General features: G+C 37.3%; 1 protein-coding gene across 1 annotated transcript in view; it reads right to left on the bottom strand.

The window, feature by feature from the left end:
* Positions 1–7,843: 7,843 nt before the first annotated feature.
* SLC15A4 (solute carrier family 15 member 4) overlaps positions 7,844–18,022 on the bottom strand; it is a 30,291-nt gene continuing 20,112 nt past the window's right edge. The window contains exons 6-8 of the mRNA XM_009991318.2: positions 17,582–17,737; positions 12,479–12,637; positions 7,844–9,103 (exon numbers count right to left, since the gene is read on the bottom strand). Coding sequence (XP_009989620.2) covers positions 8,955–9,103; positions 12,479–12,637; positions 17,582–17,737 — 464 coding nt within the window. The 3' untranslated portion in view covers positions 7,844–8,954. The remainder of the gene's footprint in view (positions 9,104–12,478; positions 12,638–17,581; positions 17,738–18,022) is intronic.

Here is an 18,022-nt window from a genome sequence, read left to right as displayed (position 1 = left end):
TAAACTTCCATTGACAGCCAGCTGCTGTCTTGGGTATGGAAATTTGTAAGAATTAAGACAATGTAGAATCTGCAGATATGTTGTATTTTCTTTCACTACAGCAGGAGATAGTGGACTGTGTTGTTCAGTGCTTGTTCTTCCCTGCTCAGTTGGGTTCAGTGTTGGTCAGATAATGCTGACTGTGAGCATGAACTCCCACTAACATTGACAACTTCCCTTGGCTTGTTGAAAGAACTGTTTAGGATGGCAGCCTCTAGGAAGTCACAGAACATGCTGGGCTTTGGGGTCACGAGTATCCTCGCTATAAAAAATTAAGCAAACACTCGTTTGCAGGATCAGGACCTGAACTCTGTCTCTTACATCCATAAGGGACAAATCTCGTGCTTTAATTGTGTCGACATACAGACTTCTGCTTCAGAAAGCTGCAGGCTGGAGATGAGCTGAAATTATTATTTTTCAAGGCACTCCAAGTGCTTTTCTCAGTCCGTAGTGTGTTTTGATGTCTTCCGCTTTTACTTCAAAAGGTTATTTGACCACATTCCAGTCTGACATCCTTATAAAAATATCTGAAGTGTTCCAGCAATATGAGAGTGCTTTGCAAAGCACACAACTATTTTAAATTATTGTAGCAATTCATGCTTTTATAAGTACTTGAATTTGGACAGTTTTGTATCACGTAGAACAATTTCATAGCATTAGAGATCATCAAATTTGATGAGTTGGAATTTAGAAATGATGAGGATTGTGGACATGCACAATATAATTTTTGAAATTATTAAACTTTTGAAAACTTGTAATAGCATCATTGACAGGCTTTACCCACCATCCTCCACTGCTCCCAGGCTAAGTTAGTTGCTGTAAATGATAACAGACCACTACACAACTGAACCATAAGCTACCATGAGACAGTAAAGAAGCGAAAAAATTTTTAAAGGTTAAACTACCAAGATTCAAGTCTATTGAAACAGGACTGAAGTGCTTTTCTAGACTTTTAGTATCTGTTTGGCTTCTTTACACTGCAAAAATGCTTTAAAATTCAGAGTTTTGCTTATTTTATGGTGTAATTGCTTATCTGTGCCGACTTGCTACATTGACCCTTTAGGTTCAGAGACAAGATTGAATTGCAGCACTTCATCAAGTTATTACATGTCTGTTGAGCTCTTGTCAGTAGTTACAGGAGGGCTCTTCGCCTGCCCTTGTGTGATCCGATACAACGAAAAGGGAACTCGCAACGCCAGGGAAAGGTGTGTGTCCAGTTTAACTGGGACATTAAAATCACATGCAATTAGCAAGAGCTGAGCTGGTGACCACTGAGTTGTCAGAGGTAACTCAAACGTGTCTCTGAGCTCTGCTTCCTACTATGAGTGCTTTTCTCATTTCAGCTAATCCAGTTAAAAACTGCTAAAACTGGTACTCCACACAGAATGTCAATATGAGGAGTTAACACAGAACAGCTATTGACAGACTAATCTTCGAGATATGCTCCTCGATATCTGCCATTGTAGACAATCCCCAACACAGGCTCCTATTTGGTCCTTCACTCTATGAGGACTCCCTCTACCTCTTTCTCCTAGTCTGATTTAGAGTAATTCAAGAACTGATTTTAAGATTTGAACACTGTGCTCGAATCTACTGCTAAATCACAGGAGACCTTCTGCACCATCATGCCCAAACAACCTCCTAAGTAATTTTTTTTCATTATAGTTTCACCTTTGAAGGATGAGACAGAACAGAGGTGTAGTCCAACGGCCCATGATTCCCATCACTACTTAACTTACAAATCTAAGGTTTTGTATTTGAATAAAAGTTATTTTTATAATCTGTGTAGCCCAGACTACAGACTACTGTGGTACACTGATTACCATAACAAGGGGTTGTATAATCTACAGTGGTAAGAGAAGGCAGGTGAAACAATCATGTAACATGTCCACTGCAGGGTTATTCCTCATTGTAATTGTAGGAAAACAAAAACCCAAATATTTTCTGTATTATCTCTCAGCACCAGAGGTGAACTAAACCAAAGCACGGCCAGCGATCCGTGCATCTGCGGCAGTGCAGCCCTGGGGAAGTATCTCCATACGATTTCCATGTAGCAACAAACAGTGAAGAAATTAGAAGATGCAGTAATAATTAATTTTAAAGCTACTCACCTTTTAATTATATATGACACTAAAAGCTTGGGTTCTGCTGATTTTATTCAACTTTTTTCTGCCATTTAAGTTATTTACCTCTGACAGTGCTTGTGCTGTATTTATAATGAGAGGAACACCTGGTTCATGTTTGAGTTATGCCTCTGAGGTGAAATGTCTGCTGTTTGAGGGTAATCATCTGCCTCCCTTTAGTCCTTCAGGCTTTTGAGTAGAAACATTTTAGTTGTTTTGAATTCATTTCTAGAAGAATCGAGATGAAATTTATCAACTCTTAAACTGCACGTTGCAGCATCTAGAAGGTTCTTTTCTATGCCAAAGAGATGAAATAAACGACGAGCTTATTTCATCCAGGTTGGTCTGCAGGGTTTCAGACTTTCAGAAATTCAACTTCTTGAGGCATAAAAGCCTGAAGAAAACGTTTCAAGACAGACATCTCAAGACATACTTGCACAAGATGCCATACAAGTCGGAAGGATTGTATGCAGTGAACTTGAATGACGTGGTCCCATCTCTCAGGTCTTGATCCACCTAAACCCAGAGGATCACTTGCCCATTTCCTTTACTACTTAAAGAGAAGAGGAAGGGCACACACCTCTTACCCCAGGAACTCTAGTCTCAAACCCAGACTATTGCCCCTAGTCATAAACCATCTGCTGTAACGCTGCACTGCTGCTAAGGTCTTCTGTGCCAGCTGGTGGACAGAGGCAGCAGAAACAGGAATAAGTGACCATCACCAATGATTTTTGTAAGTAACAGCTAATTGAAATCCTTCCATCAGTGATACCTAATACAATACTAAATTCTGCATTAAAAACATAGGAAATTTTGGGACCCCCTACCAAAAAACACATTTATTTTTAATTTGTGATGAGCTGACAGATATTTGGATGGTACGAGGTTATCAATCAGTAATGTCTTAGGAAACAAGCAGAATTCCTGATGTTTAACAGGAGAGCAATACTGGGATTTGCTGAAGTCAATGAGGGCACTCACATTTATCCAGTCAAGAACTCAATGCTGGGTTATAATTTTTATTGTGAAATAATACTGAGTCATCGAGCTATTGAAGAGTACTTCACTGACAATATGTTACACTGAAATAAAAAAAAAAAAAAGAGAGAAAATAGATAACTTCACTATTAGAAATGCTTTATTAGCACAGCTTTTTTAAGCTTCCAACTAAGATAGCCAAGCCAGTGCTCTGCAGTCATGCCTAGCCTTGGGACAATTTTCTAATATGACGGGAAAAAGGCACCTCCCCCAAATGTATGGCCAAAACTAGAAAAAGAAATGTCGTATCTGTTGTAACATCACATGAAGTTGTACATCTGCTTTACACCATCCTTTGACTGACAGCTTTCCGTTTTCTATCTGACTCGTACTCGTCTCCCCAGAGGTGACAGTGTGTCAGGTACTGAGGGGACAGAGCTTATCAAATGCTTGGGATGTCTTTCAAAGGAAAGAACAAGAATTTAAATGTAAAATTGCACTTCACAGGTGTCACTAGGATCTCACTCATGTTCCCTGGCTCCAGAATTACTGCAGTTGTGTTCTCCCTGCCTGGCTATGAGCAGAATGAAAACTCACTTCAAAGTCTGCCAATATGTCTTCTTAATTATCTCACTTAGGAACTTAAACCAGATATTTCCTGTGCAGGATGTTAATTTGCCAGACAACTTTAGAAAGTTGTGCCTTAATTCTGCACGACTTTGACAAAGTTCTAAAATGTGAAATTAATGGGAACCCTTTCTCACATTTTAAATATTGCAGCATCTGCATAGCAATCTGCCTAAAACTTGGAGCTATACAACTGCCCTTAGTGTCTTCTCCCTCAAGCCCCTTCATTCTAACTCTGAGCAGAACACTGCTCTTCACAGATGTTCAGTTTGCAGACTGGTGGTTTACAGCATCCTGCCTGACAGTAGCCATTTGTCATTATGATCAAGTTAATAGTTATTATTACCTAAATGTGCTATAGTCATTTTGTGTTGACGTATGGTATTAACCAATTTCCATAGCTACAGCAGAGAGAACAAGTCAAGATCTTGGGGTCTCCTGAGAGTTCAGAGCCAAGAGAAAACTACTCTTGAAAAGGCGATAGGATAGATAGGAAGAGATTGTGATGTACAGCATTAGATGCACAGAAATAGTCAAGTATATTTCACAGCTTTCAGGAAGCACGTTATCTGTTTGAAGTTCCATCCTCAAAAGCCTCAGCAATATTTACCTTGGTTTCCCTTGATCGTTAAATTGTTCTAGTCCCTGTCAAAAGTGATTTATGGACTCTGCTGTATCACTAAATCTTGTTACTGACTAGTACTTCCTAGTAAGAGGGATGAGAAGCCTTATCAGTAAAATACTGTACGGTAGCTGTGAACCGAAGGAGGAATACAGTATCGGAGCATGTCTACGCTGCAGTCTCACTGTGCCTGCAGTTTGTGTGCATGAGCTCTAGGATTGCTGGCTGGACGCTGATGACACGTACTGTCATCTGCTCTGAGGCAGCACAGCCAGCCAAGGATCATCCACAGCAACCTCTGCTGCAAAGGATCATCCACAGCAACCTCTGCTGCAGTTCTTCCAGCCGGTACCTGGTGGGCTCGGGGCTGTGGGCACAAAATACAGCCACAGTTCAGGGAGCACAGACGTTCCTCCCACTAAAGGACATCCATTAGTGTTACATATGTATTTTGAATTTATTCACTGTAGGAGAACGTCTGGATAAAGGAAGCATGTTTAAGAAAGATAAGCAAAAATACATATAAAGGAGTCTGGAATTAATCAAAGAATGGAAATACAAGTAAGCTTTCATCCTTCAGGGTATAAAGTAGCCACTTAAACTTCCTTGTTCTTTCTGTTCTGTCATTCCTCAATACGCCAGGTTATTTTACCTCTTTTTTTAAGCATTACTACAGCCACTGGCAGAATGAAGGTAGTGGGATGGATTGTAATTAATTCCCTATTCCGTGCTTGTAAAAGTGTAATGTTTTTCATCCTTCATTATGATCTTTAACCTACAATCTGTTGGACTGAAGAGATTACTAGTCACGTAGTAAGGCTCATTTGAAAAACACTGTAAGTGAATCCAATTACTATGTAACTAGGTTTTGACAACTCTTCTTTCCACTGACTTAGAGAACAAGATCTATGCTGTGAATACTGTAATGGAAAAATTAATTCTGAGATGGAACGGACTATTAAACCATATCGTATGCATGACATGAAAAAACAGCCAACAGCCAGAGATGATATTAGCTGTCGCTAGGCAATCTTCAGTGAAAGTCCTGTTTACTGCTACTCTGAACTCAGTGCTACCTGGAGCAAACTATCTACACCCATGTCACTTAATAGCTTCTGACCCTAGTTCTCTTCTCTGTTCTTCACTGCAGTTACATCCTTGCTCTGGGGCCAGCAGGTACCCTGCTCTCAGGTATGTGCATTATCCCACGAGCAGCACTGAGTGTTGGTCTACAAATTCTCTGCTTTCTCAGAGATGAATTTGCATCCCAAACTATTGACTGTTCAAACAGAAAACACTGTAATCTCTTTCCCCAGAGGGCTTGTCTGCATTAACATAACTTGCCCTGCATATAAACAAAATTACTAGGATAACATTTTTCAAAAAGCAATTTCAAACACACACACAAAACCGTTAAGAACTCCATGCACCTTTTAATACAGGTTTATTGTTAAGCTGAAATCTTGTCTGACAAGTGTCAGCCCTGAGCAACTTTGTTAAAAAAACAAAAAGACCTAACAAAACAAAAACAACTCTCAGAGCTGACTACAGACTTTTAAGGGAAATAACTGATGGATGCCTCAAATTTTACAATTAAACTCACTCTGGAGATTTATATAAGCAGAAGAATTGAAAAAAAGACTCCCCTTTTCTGAGGAGGGATGGTCAGTATAGACTAGACACAAAGGCATGGGAAAACAGGTCTTGCTGTACTCTTGAAAGATCCACAATTACAAAACAATGCATCCACCTTATAATCTCAAAGGAAACACAAGGTCCCAGGCAGCTATTCTTCACACATGAGTAGATGAACAGGCATTATAAGGTACACACTTATTCTTTTCATAATTCTTTATGAGTAAAAGTAATGAACTTTAATCAGATACCTGCGCTCATGTTGAACAAGTACTTACTTTTCAATGTTTGCTTTGAATTTAAGACACCTGGAAAGTCAGAGGCTTAGAAACATCCACTGGGGTGACTCCTGTCAGATCTTTCTATTGCAGTGGAACAATCTAAGAAGTGAATGTAACTAAATTCAAACTCTACGCTTCAAGGTATTTCATTAATGAGGTGCAGTGCTCAGTCACAAAGTTAATTGATTAGTCTTATTTCTGTGACTGGAGTGGAAACACTAAAAGATAAGACGAGGAGGAAGAATCAGCTAAGCCTCTGAGTCACATAAATGCCTTATCCCTTTGATGAGAAGTGTCAGATTAATCTTCATAAATGGTCATAATTACTTGTGCCTGGAGCTCAGCCAAGTCATTCCAAATAAAATTAAATTATACAACTGATTGCATGTTCAGTCTCATCTCCAGAGTGTTAGAACCACCATAGCCCTACAGAAACTTGCAGACATTTACTGTATGCTTTTAACATAGTAAAAGACATTTGCCTAAATATTGAGTAGGCTAACCTAGTATTTATTGATTATATTTTCCCTTAAATAAATAATAGTTTTGCTAAAGCTTGCCTACACAGACTGGTACAGTTACTGTTAGACACCTAGTTTATTTGGACAGTAACCTGCAGCTTTCTTTACATTCTTATAATCGGCAGACCCATATCAGATGGGAAATTTATGAATGCTGTTGGAAAACTTTAGATCTGGGGGGGAGGGAAGTGAAATTAATTAAGTTCACCTACTGGAAAGGGCTAAGTACACAGACAGCAAAGCTGATGACATCGAACACCAGAAGCAACACTCCTCCTGGAGGTTCTGACAACAGTACTAGTCCTACAGAAGGAGGAACACATCTAAAAGCAAAATCTTCATAAATCTAGTAGAGTACTGTTTACACTTTTCTCCTGTTATTATATATGCTTTGGAAATGAATGAAATAAACATGAAACACTACAGATTCATCCCCGTATCGGAAGTGCATGACTAAAACAGCACGCATTCAAGAAAGAAGTTATTTGGTCCCTATATGTTCCTTATGCAGCTTATACCATCTTAATATTAGGTCTTTGTAGCTGGTTGTAAATGGGATATTCCAGAAACATAGCATATGGAGCTTTTAAAGCAAAGTCAGAAAGGGAAACTAGCTTTTCCTCATATGAGATGTTGCTTACTTACGTTCTTTAGTTATTCCAGTTCTAAATCATACCAAGTAATGCAACAGCGAAGCATCTCCACTGATATATCTTGGCAAAGACAGGACAGCTTGCATACTGCTATATTATCTGACAAAATTAATAGGATGCCAGTGTCCATTTAGAAATCTAATAGGATTCCACTGTTTATTTAGGACATAAAGGCTAAAGAATAAAATATTTGTAGTATAATTGTATTCACCTAGAAACAAACGGTCAAAACTCACAGCATGGAAGTTCATTTTATTGTGTAAACTCATTAAAAAGATGTCCATGTACAAAAAAAGGACATTTTAACAACATAAATGCAGACAAAGAAAGCTATAAAAATTCAACACATTAATAAAAAGTTGAGTTTTTATTTTCTTTCTGCATAATTCCTTGCATCTTCCATACCAGTCTGCGCACAATCTTAAGTACAATTGTTAGAATCATTAAAATTCAAGAGGCTGAACATAAAACCATTTACTCTGCTATAGGAATGTGTTGCTGAAGGGTATGAACCCTGTAGCATGTTAGCTAGAAGTAAGACACAAGACTGAAGGAACTGGCTGAAAGGCTTCTAAATTGTTATTGCGCATTCATCTTCTGAGAATTTGATCTTGTTTTTATTTCTGTAAATATTTAGAATATTCCTTAGGGAAGTAACTGCATTAGACTGTACCAGTGCTTTGTCAAAGATGTATGTTTCCATATTTCCCCAATACATCTATTGCAGATTCAAAACCAAAAGCATTTCTGAAGTAAAACCATCTCAGTCCCAACAGGTGTTTATTATGCACCAAAACTTACAGCAGCTATATGACAAGTTACTGTAACATATAACTGAGTCTTCAGTATTGGATACTTGTGACTGCAAGTTTGGACTTGAATCCTTGAGATGCTGCCAGTAACTGGTCAATTATAAAACCACATTTTTTTTCATCTGAATTAATCTGCAACTTAATTTGTCCCTCTTTCTCCCCCAAAAATGACTCTCAGGACTGAAAACTTCTTCTTGTAACCACTTTTTGAGGTTTCTGTAAAATGTTTTCTTTCCTATGTCCTCAATGTAGTCTTGAGACTGTTGAGCATTTCTCTAGATCCACTGTTCTTCACTAAGCAAGAGTTTTTTTTAGTCAGGAACAATCCATGTCACAGGTGACTAATTATACTCAATTTCCAAGTGTCAGTGTCCCAGCTTTCAAGAGTTAAGTAAACATCTCATGATTAACAAAGAGCAACTTGAATGCCTAGAGTTAATACACTTCCAAGGTTTGTGTTTGTCCTCTGCCAGGACGTAGTGCAAGAAACGTGCCCTGCCAACATAAGGCACTTACCTACGTTACAAAAGAGGGAGCAGGGGCAAGAACTCTTGTAACATGCAAGTCTAGTAAGAGTCTTTCTGGAGAAAACATCTCGCAGGCTCAGGGTGCGCTGCTGCTTCATCGTGTGCTGCTGTAATAAAGTCTGCTCTGTAACACATATCAGATCCTCCCATTGGCAGCCACTTCATTTATCTTTGATTTTTGATGATCGTATTTCACAGAAACAATAAGGAAAAGCAAGAGGGTTGCTCCTTGGATAGCAGCCAGTAAAAAGAAATAATAGTTTAATTGGCAGCCGTTAATATTACCTGGAAAGAATTGGGGAGAAAAACCAAACATTAATAAAGATTATACAAATAAAATGTCAATCCCTTCAAGATTAAGTAGTGAAGACTTTTCTGCAAAACATGGGCAAAAACAAATCAAATCACATTTCCATCTGACGGCATAGTTTCATTTTTAATTATCCAGAGCAAATGATGGAACTTCTGAGGAAGATGCACACAGTACAAACATTGCTTTCATTTGTGCTTCAATGCCTTAAACCAAGTAACATCCCAGAAAAAGCTGATATGCTGTTACTGCATGATTTCTTACTTAGAAAAAATTGCTGGAAGCTCCTACCACTGTGAGAACTTTGTGTGAACAAAGACTGCACACATATAGCAGTGGGTGTGCTTCATGAGAGTCAAAACAACTTTAAAAGGCTAGCAGGCTAATAATCTTCCTTTCTTCACTCTGCCTTTTTTTTTTCCTTGTTTGATTTCTTATACTGCAAAATTGCAATGCTTTCCTGACTTCAGATGAAACAGCTAAAAACCTCAATGTGTATTTTCATATGTGATTTACTTTCTTCATAATGTAAGTAATAGAGATCACTTATCAATTTCTGAGGAGACAACTCATTTCAAAAGCAAAAAAAAAAAACACAACACATCTCTGTGCTGCAAATAAAGCCCTGGACTGTAAACTGTTCAGAAACAGCTCCCAGTGAAATGCAGCACTCATGATGGAAGCACAGCTACACTCACACAGCTAGGAGCTTAAAGTCTTTACTGTCTTCACCAGATATGCTTTTAAGGAGCCTGGAGAATACAGTGAAGTGATAAGGCTTTGAGTCAAGGAAAAAAAAAAAAAAAAAAAACGAGTCTCATGTCTTACAGCCTAATTGAAACAGGTAAAAGTATGTTTGGTTTTGGTTTGTGGGTTTTTTTTTTTGTACTATATATACTAGAGAATCCTCTTCAGCAGCCTTTTCAGCCCTGCTTAATGCTATATGGTCTCTCTGCATCTGGAGGCCTGTACCTCCCTTCTTTGCTAAGTCAAAGATAAAATAAAAAGAACTAGAAAATGAATGCTATTAAGGAAAAAGTTTGGCAACTCTATAGCTATAAAGAAAGCAATTACTGAGATGTTCTCTCAGCCTTCTTTTGGAACAAAGTTTAGAATTCGTGAAACCATACCTGGTTTCTTTTTGGTTCGATTCACCTTTGACACTCCCTCAAAGCTGTTATAAATTAGTGATTTGTACCACATTAAATAATGTTAAACTAAGAAAGCTCATTGCTAAAACATTATTCCTCTATTAAGAAATGTGCACTATTGCTGTATTTCCAAGAACAATATATTGTGGCTCATTTCCAACATGCCACATGAGCCACAGCCAATTGGACCATTATGATTATCAAAAAGGTTAGAGAGAGTAAAAATAGTCAAGTATGCATCGATCCTAACAAGCTGTTCATGCAGCATGCCTATGAATGTTCAGGTTAAATTACTTTAATTACTGAAACTTAAGATTCAATTAAATGAACTTATAATAAAATGCAATAAAATTAAACGGAGTCTTTCCTTGACATTTAAAATACAATATACATGTGAATCTCCATTTCAAGAGCAGACATGTTTAAAGAGTAGTAATGATCCTTTATGAGATGAGATATTAAACCCACGAAATCTCAGTTTTTGTCAGAGAAATAACAGACATTTCAACGGCAGCAATCAATGATAAAGTGCCAGCAGAGAGTGAACTTTCTCAGTAGATTTTGGAGGCAGTCAGTTACCTCAAATGACATCATGAGTTGGTATAAAGAGCAGAAACTTAGTGAACATGCTTATAGTTATTGTCTAGCATCTAATGAAAAATTCAGAAGTCATTCATTCATAAAGACTCCTCATTACAATTTTTACCTCGGAAGATCTAAGTAAATTTTAGATCTGAATTTGATAACTTTCAGTAATGTTATAGCAAATGGAAATGGTGTTATAAACAGTTACTGATACAAACAGGTAAAACAGGAGCTGCTACGGATGCCACAAACCCAAATCACCCTCCGAGCGCTTCAACCTTGAGCCAGGACGCATAGCTGCTGAGAAGGCTCGATTGTACATCAAGTCTTTGGACTAACAAAGGTAGAAACATCCAGTTCTGACAGCTGTCCAAAGGCCAGGCCACTGAGCTGAGCAGCTTAGTCAAAGCAGATGACCAGTGAGTCATGAAAGGTAACGTCGTCCAGTTCTGGCCAGCTCTGGATATATTTAGCACAACCTCAGTATTTTACAGAGAGAATATTAGGCACTGTCTTCTCTTAGGCTGCTTCAGAAAACAAAAGCAAGAGGCTAAAAAAGGACCATCAAATATCACATATATGAATTTGTATGAAATTATTATCCTCCTATTCAGCCCTTATCAACTGAATTATCTCTAGACAAAATCGCAGAACATGATGCTCTTCTAATTTTGAAATTGACTGGGGGGAAAAGTGTCTCAATACGATTAAATTTTCATTTGGTGAAGATACTTCCCTAAAGTTAAGGCTACTTGTCATCTTTCGCAGTTTTTTAAAGAACAACTTATAAACCACAGATGACAACTTGTGGCATGTGTACCGTTCCAGACAACAGTACTTTTGGTAGGATGCAAATCAAGTTCAAATGGCAAATTCTCTTTTATCAAATTTAAAGTAAGTTTAGGCAGCACTTTTAAGCCATGTATATACTGTAGGTCTAGCATATGTTCTAAGAACTTTTCACCCTCCTCCTGTTGGAACTAATTAGCCCATTGGTGACAGTATGATTTTCTGAAATTCCCAAGGTGCCACCTACTGGTGCCAATAATTATTTTTAACTTCAACTGGCACTACAAAGCAGACGATACGTTGGACTTCAAGAGTATAAATAGCTAGCAGACAGAAATGCAAAATTAGCTCATGGTAATTTCGATGAAGTTTCTTGAAACTAGGAAGCTGGATAATGACTAAGAGATAGATGGGCACATTTTACTCCCCATAACCGCAGAAAGTAATTTCAGTACTTTATACCAAATATAGTCTTCTTCCACACATAATTTAAATATTTTTTACTAAAATACAAAAATTTATAAGTAATTTCTAGTGATGAAATGCAGTAACAGCTGAGCAAGTAATTGACAGGCCTTACAGAGGCAAAGCATTACATGTGGGTTTCCCTTGCTTTCATGAGGGCAACGTTATCATTTTGCATAGGCACATTCCTTCATATTTATATGCAAGATGAAACCTTGTCTTTAATGAAAGAGTAGACAAAGTTATATTTTTAAAATAGTAACTGTGCTAAGACTCAACAGATCCACATGCTTGATGCTTAACTGCTTCTGAAGGAAGCCTTCTACTTTACAGACTATGAATACATTGAAAATAACTTACCAAAATCCATGTGATTACTCATCCAGCCAATTTCTTTAATAGACACCAGTGCCAACAATCCAGAGCCAACAAATGATCCAATCCCCGAAAAGAAAAAAAACAGCCCCATAATAGCACTCTGCATAGATTTGGGAGCAGCTGAATATGCAAATTCTAGACCTGCATTAAAAGATTAAAAAAAAATGCTATTTGAAGATCTAAGAAACAATAGTAGTTTGTTCTAGTTTAGTGTTCTAGGACTTACAGATGTATACTACTTCTGGTATGTTAAAGACCTAAAATTAGTCTTGGATTTCAGGAGACAGGGAATTGAGGTAGTGAATCCCTACTAGTTCCCAGTTCCCTCTAATTGCTTTATGAACCCTGTTAAAGATCACCAATATATCAACGCGTTACATGGACACCATTTGAGACACATACTTTGATCTTATTAATATTACATGTGTAAAATCAAGACATCTTCTGAGGCAGCATATTTATTTCCCTGTCTAAAATTATCCTCAAAGAAATCTATTAAATTAACTCTAACCTGGCAAGTTCCACGTTCCCCACTTGTTTCTGTACCGCCTGTTTGTGTGCAGCATTTCCAAAGCACACAGCATTCCCTGCTGAGAACAAAGTACTCGGGAACTGAAGGTCACTCCTGAATCAACCATGTACATTTATTTCTCACAGACTCAGAGTCTGTATCTCTGAATGTGCAGGCAGAGAAATTAATTGTAGTTGGAAAGGCAGTAATTAGTTTTTAATTTAATTTTGATCTAGAATTCTCCGAGCTTATTGCTTGCTGGCCTGTTCTTTATAAGGCTTGTAGAAATGGGACTTCACCTTTACACTATCCTTACTCAAATTTCAACCAATAAACCCAAGAAAAACATATCAGTGACATCAACCTCAGGTTGCCCAGAGAGGTGGTGGATGCTCCATCCCTGGAGACGTTCAAGGCCAGGTTGGACGAGGCCCTGAGCAACCTGATCTAGTTGGAGATATCCCTGTTCCTTGCAGGGGGGTTGGACTAGATGACCTTTGAAGGTCCCTTCCAGCCCTAACCATTCTATGATTCTATGATCAATGTGAAAATCCGCACTACTGAATTTTAGTACCGACAGAACACACTGGGTTAGGCTCTGTCTTGCAAAGACTAATGCCCATGATTAACTCTCCCTTTTAGAATAATACTCCTGTCAAAAAGCAAATGGGATTATTCACAAGAGACAGTCAAATACATTCTTTGCAGAGCTTTTTCCCTGACAGGTGAAACGCTTGTTTCAAAACAGCTTGTTTCATACTGAAAATTAATGCTACCTTGTCCAACATTTTTCTTGGCAAAGAAAGCATTATAGACCTGAAAACGGCACAAATCTTATGTCTTGCATAATACAGGTATGCTTTATTTTCACCATTACTGGTATTTGACTTTTGCTACTCCAGACAGAGTTTAATATCATTTCTTTTCAAGAAAAGGCTTAACATTTCAAACCAGATAGGTCAATTTGCCTGTTGTGAAGGAGAAACTTTGGTCTTGTAAATGAAACAGAACTCTGTTCTCACTTATCTAACAGCATTCTGCACTGCCACCTGAGAAATCTCTGATAACCAACACACTGCTGCTCTTTTGCTCTGCAAAACACCTTAGAATGGGGCAACAGCAACCTGCCTGTGATTCTAGAAGGGAACCAAAACATTCTTCGTGCAACTCAGCTGTGTGGGTTCCTGTAAATTCAAACTGTAACGAGAGAACTGCTACAGAGATGGAGAGTCATCTGCAAATAGCCGGGGGGGGTGAGAGTGAAATTATATTTATTTTGAGAATTAAAAACTTTTTTTTTTTCCCTAGGCCTTGCTACTAATATAACAATTTAGATTTTTCAAGGAGTATTTATCTGGCTAATCTTACTTAAAGAAAAAAAAAAAATAGACTACTCTCAGGACACTGTAGCTTGTTTTTTAACCTCTTCCTAAGTTATCGTAGCTGCCACAAGGCTCCAGAGTATCAGTCCCATTTTGGTCACCAAGCGTTTGTATGTTCTGTACAAGTTAAGCTCAAGTATATCACGTGAAAGGATCTGCATTTCTTCTCTTGTTCATTTTACAGATATACTGGATGCCAGTGTTACTGCTGGAAAAAGATCTTAAGACTCAAAACAAAAACCAAAATGGGTGCAACACTAAGCACTTTTTGCAACAAAATAAGGTATGTTTCTAAACTTGAATAATGTTTCCAGCAACCTTAATATTTAATCTGTCATAAAGAATATAAAAATCTTTTCTTTGCCTTCAGAGATATTTTTGCCTGCTGGCAGCCATTGATAACAATTTCATGCTACCTCAAACAAGCAGTTTTGAAATTAAACCCTCTAGTTGGTGTTGTCATGTGAGATTACAATTGCCAGTTAAATAAGGGCGCTCTAAGAGGATTGACAGAATAATACAAAAGATTCATGCAATGTGTGTCATCTTTTTAAAGGTACCTCAAGTGTAACTAATGTGGCTTAATAAAAATATGCTTAGTTTTACAGTAAACAAAAAAAAACAAACTTATATTTCTGCTCTTATGATATTTAGTCCCTTTTTGTTCACAATAAACATTTCTAAATCACTATAGTTTTGCAACCATTAACATTTTGCTTATTTTAAAGCTGAATTTCATAGCACAATAGATGCCTTTATCAAATTCTAATATCAAATTGGTAAAGTATTCTCTATTAAGTCTTGAGAGGCCTTCTTAAAGATACTAAGAATTCAGTTTAGATAACAATCACAGGGCAGGAAAAAAAGTTTTGCAAAACAAGTCAAAAGAAAAGTGTAATACACAAACCAATTAAGATCTGCATAGAATTTCTGGTTCAAAGAAAGAGAGCATTTGCATTTTTCCTGACATTGACCAGCAGATTTTGAAGTTACAAAGCTGTTGGTATAGACTCAGCAAGCGCAGAGCATCAGGGTATTTGCAGAAGAATAGCGTAAGCCTTAGACTTTATTTCTCATGAAGAAGTGCAACTAAAGCAGTTGAAAAAACCAAGCCTCAGTTCGTAGCTCAACAGACAGACAATGCATCAAGCCCTTGACCTTTCCACAAGCTGCAGACAGGTTTGTTATTTTTCCTTTGTGAACACCTATGAACTAGTAACACTGCCTGACAGAGAAACAAGAATGTGTAAGAGGGAAGAAATTTATTTATTTTTGCATGAACTCTTGCATTTCTGATAAGTCATCTGTCTGTCTGAGTTCAGATTTAATTGACACAATCCCTGAAGTTGTAACTAAAGGAAACTAACTCATTTTACTCCTTTGATAATAATGCTAAATACAGCCTTAGTTTTAATAAGTAACTCGATTAATCAAGACTTCCACCTTCAGATTTGGATGTATCAGGATTTGTGACAGCTACTGTTCACACGTAATGAAATGTACCATAACATAGGACAGCAATGACTATGCAGATTCGTCCTCTAGCAAAGCACACGTACTGATTGCACTGCTAAAGCTCACTTTCCATTTAACAATCTGAAGAAAAGCTTAGAGCAAATAGGAAAAAAAACCCAAACAAACAAAAAACAAAAACAAACCCCACATTTTCTTCTACTCGCCAAGCAATCTAAGCACCTTGTTTTATTTCCTAACAACTGTAATGACAGTAGAACACATGAAACCAGAAACCCGATGGAGTAGAAGTTCTCAGTTCCACTAAGAGGGGAACAAACGAGCCATGTGACAGCTGGGGCTACCGCCAGCAAGATCTTACAGAACTAGAGAATCTCATTTAACCCTCTGTGCTTGCCCAGCGTGAGGAATGGAAGTAATCTCCTACAGGGGAAACGAAACCAGGAAATCCTGTCATAAGGAATCGAAGAAAAAGAGCTATATGTAATGCCAGTTTGAATGGATGATCTTCGAAGTTCAATATTCTGAAACAGTATTTCAACACATTAATAAGTAACTATAGTTAAGCAAATACAAAATGATTTTTAAATCAAGTCACTGGAGGAGTTCCAATATATTACATCAGGCAGCTCTGCAATTCTATTTAAGTAGTATCAGAATAGCTACTTCTACAATCATGAATGGTTTCTGTTACTGGTAACCAAGCATTGCTCCCAAGCACTAATGTAACCACTGTGCTAAGAGATTCACAGTAGCATTTCACTTGTTTAATCACGGTAAACCAGTGTTAGGCATACCACAGTGACAACAGATAAATTGCCTGTGCTTTCTTCTTGCTAATGAGCCCTGCATGTATATGAAACAGACCAGAAAATAAGATTTTATACTCCTATTCACCCTCTCCTCCCACTTCACTTTCAGCTTAAAAATCAATATGATCACACAGCTGTCCACTACATCACACAGAACAGTATTAAGAAATTTAAGATCTCTTGTGTTTGTTCAAAAAGACAAGATTTGAACAGTGTTTCGGTTTGGCTAGTGCAACACTGAAGTACTAGAACAGCTATAGAAAAACAGATCTATAAAAATAAAGCAGACAAAAAATGTATAAAAAAATAGCTACTTCATTATTAACATTCACAAAAAACTAGTTTAGATTGAGTGTCACATAACTTTTCTTATTTCAGAGACGTAAAAACTCAAGTAAAATGAATTTAAACTGGTGCTAAATCTTTCTAAAGATGGTTTATTTCTTCCTTTTTCCCTCAGAGGGTGTTTCCAATTACTAATTGACTTTCTAAACCGTGAGCTCAGGTTTTAAGCCAAAATTACAAAGGACAAATTTTATTTGCAACAGAGGAAGACTCAAAGGAAACAATACTGCATTAAAACTATTCTTTAAAATACAATATTGAAAGAGTATATATTGTTTTCCGTTAGGGCCTGCAAATATCCCATGCTAATTGGATGACACACAAATATTTAAATGTTGCTCCGCTTGAAATTCAGTCTTGAAAACATATTCTTATATAGCCAGTTTTCAAATGAGGAATACAGTTGTGTGCTTTGCCACTTATATTAAGTTACATTATATAATAAAAATATGGGAACATTAGAGCTTGTTTGTAACGATTTGAGAAGTAAATATTTCTTTTCTAAGAATCCATCATTTATGATAAATATGGAAGCAGATTTAAAACACACGAAGACTCTTACCTGCTATACTTGCAAATATTTCACTGAATCCAATCAGCACATACTGAGGAATCTGCCACCATATTGGCAAATCTGCAGCATGGTATGTAACATTCCCAATTGTCTGATTAATTGTTTTAACCTTTACAATTTTCAGTCTGTTGCTTTCCAGAATTCCTACATGGAGGGGGGAAAAAAAAGATTGACCTTAGGTGCAAAGTGCAAACACAGTTTCTTCATATCAAGAATTAAATTAGGATTCAATCCTGCATTGCAATTACAGATTACAAAATAAGAAAATGTATTTCCTTATTTCCTAATATAGAGCATTTCAGACTACTTTTGCTATTGTTATTTCAAGATATACAGCTCTTCTGTCATAGAATTGGTGATTATATTCTTATTCAGCAGCAGTAATTCTACAAAAGCTTAACCCTTTTCCAGATGGATTAGCTAAGAGCT

Source organism: Tauraco erythrolophus, chromosome 19, assembly GCF_009769465.1.
Source record: "Tauraco erythrolophus isolate bTauEry1 chromosome 19, bTauEry1.pri, whole genome shotgun sequence".
NCBI lineage: Eukaryota > Metazoa > Chordata > Aves > Musophagiformes > Musophagidae > Tauraco > Tauraco erythrolophus.
Note: the sequence above shows the minus strand (reverse complement) of the source record. Positions and strands in the feature narration are given on the sequence as shown.